At 51.4% G+C, this 5514-nt stretch overlaps 1 protein-coding gene across 1 annotated transcript; it reads right to left on the reverse strand.

Annotated features, from left to right (window-relative positions):
- Window positions 1-3129: 3129 nt before the first annotated feature.
- LOC134841643 (uncharacterized) lies at window positions 3130-4769 on the reverse strand. The gene is made up of 2 exons (XM_063857675.1): window positions 4604-4769; window positions 3130-3326 (listed from the first exon to the last, which is right to left on the reverse strand). Exons 1-2 carry the CDS (start codon window positions 4767-4769, stop codon window positions 3130-3132), a joined length of 363 nt encoding a protein of 120 aa, XP_063713745.1.
- Window positions 4770-5514: the final 745 nt, after the last annotated feature.

Here is a 5514-nt window from a genome sequence, read left to right on the forward strand (position 1 = left end):
ACTTTAGCGAAGGGACCCATCACTTCGGCGAAGGGTCCCAACACGTTGGCGAAGGGCCCAATACTTTGGCGAAGGGTCCCAACACTTTAGCGAAGGATCCCAACACTTTAGCGAAGGATCCCAACACTTTCGGAAAGGGTCCGAACACCTGAACTAAGGGTTCCAATACTTTGGCGAAGGGTCCCATTTTTCTAGCTAAGGGTCACAACACTTTAGCGAAGCGTCCCATCACTTCGGCGAAGGGTCCCAACACAGTGGCGAAGGGCCCAATACTTTGGCGAAGGGTCTTAACACTTTAGCGAAGGATCCCATCACTTTAGCGAAGGGTCCCAACGCTTTCGCCAAGGGTCCGACCGAACACCTGAACTAAGGGTTCCAATACTTTGGCGAAGGGTCCCAACTTTCTAGCTAAGGGTCCCAACTTGGGCGAAGGGTCTCAAGACTTTGGCGAAGGGTTCCACCACTCTAGCTAAGGGTCCCAACACATTAGCGAAGGGTCCCAACACTTAAGCGAAGGGTCACAACACTCTAGCGAAGGGTCCCAACACTTTAGCGAAGTGTCCCAAAACTTTGGTGAAGGGCACAACACTTAAGGAAAGGGTTCCAACACTCTAGCGAAGGGTCTCACTACTTCGGCGAAGGGTCCCAACACTTTTGCGGAGGATCCCAGGACTTTGGCGAAGGGTCCCAACACTTTAGCGAATGGTCGTAACACTTTAGCGAAAGGTCCCAAGAGGTATGCGAAGGGTCCCAACACTTTGGCGAAGGGTCCCAACACTTTAGAGAAGGCCCCAAGACTTTGGCGAAGTGTGCCAATGCTTTAGCGAAGGGTCGCACTATTCTAGCGAAGGGTCCCAACACTTCAGCGAAGGGTCGTAACACTTTAGCGAAAGATCCCAAGACTTTGGCGAAGGGTCCCAACACTTTAGCGAAATGTGCCAAGACTTTGGCGAAGGGTACCAACACTTAAGCGAATGGTCCCAACATTTTAGAGAAGGGTCTCAATACTCTAGCGAAGGGTAACAACACTTTAGCGAAGGGTCCCAACACTTTAGCAAAGGATCCATCACTTCGGCGATGGCTCCCAAAGCGTTGGCGAAGGGCCCAATACTTCGGCGAAGGTTCCCAAAACTTTAGCGAAGGGTCCCAACACTTTAGCGAAGCGTCCCATCACTTCGGCGAAGGGTCCCAACACAATGGTGAAGGGACCAATACTTTGGCGAAGAGTCCCAACACTTTAGCGAAGGATCCCGACACTTTAGCGAAGGGTCCCAACACTTTCGGAAAGGGTACGAACACCTGAACTAAGGGTTCCAATACTTTGGCGAAGGGTCCCATTTTTCTAGCTAAGGGTCACAACACTTTAGCGAAGCGTCCCATCACTTCGGCGAAGGGTCCCAACACAGTGGCGAAGGGCCCAATACTTTGGCGAAGGGTCCCAACACTTTAGCGAAGGATCCCATCACTTTAGCGAAGGGTCTCAACACTTTCGCCAAGGGTCCGAACACCTGAATTAAGGGTTCCAATACTTTGGCGAAGGGTCCCAACTTTCTAGCTAAGGGTCCCAACTTGGGCGAAGGGTCTCAAGACTTTGGCGAAGGGTTCCAACACTCTAGCTAAGGGTCCCAACACATTAGCGAAGGGTCCCAACACTTAAGCGAAGGGTCACAACACTCTAGCGAAGGGTCCCAACACTTTAGCGAAGTGTCCCAAAACTTTGGTGAAGGGCACAACACTTAAGGAAAGGGTTCCAACACTCTAGCAAAGGGTCTCACTACTTCGGCGAAGGGTCCCAACACTTTTGCGAAGGATCCCAGGACTTTGGCGAAGGGTCCCAACACTTTAGCGAATGGTCGTAACACTTTAGCGAAAAGTTCCAAGAGGTAGGCGAAGGGTCCCAACACTTTGGCGAAGGGTCCCAACACTTTAGAGAAGGGTCCCAAGACTTTGGCGAAGTGTGCCAATGCTTTAGCGAAGGGTCGCACTATTCTAGCGAAGGGTCCCAACACTTCAGCGAAGGGTCGTAACACTTTAGCGAAAGGTCCCAAGACTTTGGCGAAGGGTCCCAACACTTTAGCGAAATGTGCCAAGACTTTGGCGAAGGGTACCAACACTTAAGCGAATGGTCCCAACATTTTAGAGAAGGGTCTCAATACTCTAGCGAAGGGTAACAACACTTTAGCGAAGGGACCCAACACTTTAGCAAAGGATCCATCACTTCGGCGATGGGTCCCAAAGCGTTGGCGAAGGGCCCAATACTTCGGCGAAGTGTCCCAAGACTTTGGCGAAGGGTCCCAACACTTTAGCGAAGTGTCCCAAAACTTTGGTGAAGGGTCCCAATATTCTAGCCAAGGTTCTCAATACTCTAGCTAAGGGTCCCAACACATTAGCGAAGGAAACAACACTTTAGCGAAGTGTCCCAAGACTTTGGCGAAGGGTCCCAACACTTTAGCGAAGTGTCCCAAAACTTTGGTGAAGGGCCCCAACACTTTAGGGAAGGCTTCCAACACTCTAGCGAAGAGTCTCATCACTTCGGCGAAGGGTCCCAACACTTTTGCTAAGGATCCCAGGACTTTGGCGAAGGGTCCCAACACTTTAGCGAAGGGTCTTAAAACTTTAGCGAGAAGTCCCAAGACTTTGGCGAAGGGTCCCAACACTTTAGCGAAAGGTCCCAAGACTTTGGCGAAGGGTACCAACACTTAAGCGAAGGGTCCCAACACTTTAGAGAAGGGTCCCAAGACTTTGGCGAATTGTGCCAAAACTTTAGAGAAGGGTCCCAATATTCTAGCCAAGGTTCTCAATACTCTAGCGAAGGGTCACAACACTTTGGCGAAGGGTTCCAATATTCTAGCGAAGGCTCTCACTACTCTAGCGAAGGGTCCCAAGACTTTGGCGAATGGTCCCAACACTTTAGCGAAGGGTCCCATCACTTCGGCGAAGGGTCCCAACACGTTGGCGAAGGGTCCCAACACTTTAGAGAAGGTTCCGAAGACTCTGGCGAAGGGTCCGCAGATTTTACGAAGGGTCCCAAGATTTTGGCGAAGGTCCCAACTCTTTAGCGAAGGGTCCCCACACTTTGGAAAAGGGTCCCAACACTTCGGCGAAGGGTCACAACACTTCGGCGAAGGGTCACAACACTTTGGCGAAGGGTTCCACCACTCTAGCTAAAGGTCCCAACACATTAGCGAAGGGTCCCAACACTTTAGCGAAGGGTTCCAAGACTTTGGCGAAGGGTTCCACCACTCTAGCTAAGGGTCCCAACACATTAGCGAAGGGTCCGAACACTTTAGCGAAGGGTCCCAAGACTTTGGCGAAGTGTGCCAACACTTTAGCGAAGAGTCCCAATATTCTAGCGAAGGGTCTCAATACTCTAGCGAAGGGTCCCAAGACTTTGGCGAAGGGTCCCAACACTTTTGCAAAGGATCCCAGGACTTTGGCGAAGGGTCCCAACACTTTAGCGAAGGGTCGTAACACTTTAGCGAAAGGTCCCAAGACTTTGGCGAAGAGTCCCAACACTTTTGCAAAGGATCCCAGGACTTTGGCGAAGGTCCCAACACTTTAGCGAAGGGTCGTAACACTTTAGCGAAAGGTCCCAACACTTTAGCGAAAGGTCCCAAGACTTTGGCGAAGGGTACCAACACTTAAGCGAAGGGACCCAATACTTTGGCGAAGGGTTTCACCACTCTAGCTAAGGGTCCCAACACATTAGCGAAGGGTCCCAACACTTTAGCGAAGGGTCCCAAGACTTTGGCGAAGTGTGCCAACACTTTAGCGAAGAGTCCCAATATTCTAGCGAAGGGTCTCAATACTCTAGCGAAGGGTCCCAAGACTTTGGCGAAGGGTCCCAACACTTTTGCAAAGGATCCCAGGACTTTGGCGAAGGGTCCCAACACTTTAGCGAAGGGTCGTAACACTTTAGCGAAAGGTCCCAAGACTTTGGCGAAGGGTCCCAACACTTTAGCGAAAGGTCCCAAGACTTTGGCGAAGGGTACCAACACTTAAGCGAAGGGACCCAATACTTTAGAGAAGGTTCCCAAGACTTTGGCGAAGTGTGCCAACACTTAAGCGAAGGGTCCCAATATTCTAGCCAAAGGTTCTCAATACTCTAGCGAAGGGTCACAACACTTTGCCGAAGGGTTCCAAGACTTTGGCGAAGGTTCCGCAGACTTTACGAAGGGTCCCAAGATTTTGGCGAAGTTCCCAACACTTTAGCGAAGGGTCCCAACACTTTGGAAAAGGGTCCCAACACTTCGGCGAAGGGTCACAACACTTCGGCAAAGGACCCAACACTTTAGCAAAGGGTCCCATCACTTCGGCGAAGGGTCACAACAAGTTGGCGAAGGGTCCCAAGACTTTGGCGAAGGGTTCCACCACTCTAGCTAAGGGTCCCAACACTTTAGCGAAGGTTCCCAAGACTTTGGCGAAGGGTTCCCAGACTTTGGCGAAGGGTCCCATGATTTTGGCGAAGAGTCCCAACACTTTAGCGAAGGGTCCCAACACTTCGGCGAAGGGTCACAACACTTTGGCGAAGGATCCCAAGACTTTGGCGAAGGGTCCCAAAACTTTAGCGAAGGGACCCATCACTTCGGCGAAGGGTCCCAACACGTTGGCGAAGGGCCCAATACTTTGGCGAAGGGTCCCAACACTTTAGCGAAGGATCCCAACACTTTAGCGAAGGATCCCAACACTTTAGCGAAGGGTCCCAACACTTTCGGAAAGGGCCCGAACACCTGAACTAAGGGTTCCAATACTTTGGCGAAGGGTCCCATTTTTCTAGCTAAGGGTCACAACACTTTAGCGAAGCGTCCCATCACTTCGGCGAAGGGTCCCAACACAGTGGCGAAGGGCCCAATACTTTGGCGAAGGGTCCCAACACATTAGCGAAGGATCCCATCACTTTAGCGAAGGGTCCCAACGCTTTCGCCAAGGGTCCGACCGAACACCTGAACTAAGGGTTCCAATACTTTGGCGAAGGGTCCCAACACTTTAGCGAAGGATCCCATCACTTTAGCGAAGGGTCCCAACGCTTTCGCCAAGGGTCCGACCGAACACCTGAACTAAGGGTTCCAATACTTTGGCGAAGGGTTCCACCACTCTAGCTAAGGGTCCCAACACATTAGCGAAGGGTCCCAACACTTAAGCGAAGGGTCACAACACTCTAGCGAAGGGTCCCAACACTTTAGCGAAGTGTCCAAAAACTTTGGTGAAGGGCACAACACTTAAGGAAAGGGTTCCAACACTCTAGCGAAGGGTCTCACTACTTCGGCGAAGGGTCCCAACACTTTTGCGAAGGATCCCAGGACTTTGGCGAAGGGTCCCAACACTTTAGCGAATGGTCGTAACACTTTAGCGAAAGGTCCCAAGAGGTAGGCGAAGGGTCCCAACACTTTGGCGAAGGGTCCCAACACTTTAGAGAAGGGTCCCAAGACTTTGGCGAAGTGTGCCAATGCTTTAGCGAAGGGTCGCACTATTCTAGCGAAGGGTCCCAACACTTCAGCGAAGGGTCGTAACACT

Source organism: Symsagittifera roscoffensis, chromosome 3 (assembly GCF_963678635.1).
Source record: "Symsagittifera roscoffensis chromosome 3, txSymRosc1.1, whole genome shotgun sequence".
Taxonomy (NCBI): Eukaryota; Metazoa; Xenacoelomorpha; order Acoela; family Convolutidae; genus Symsagittifera; species Symsagittifera roscoffensis.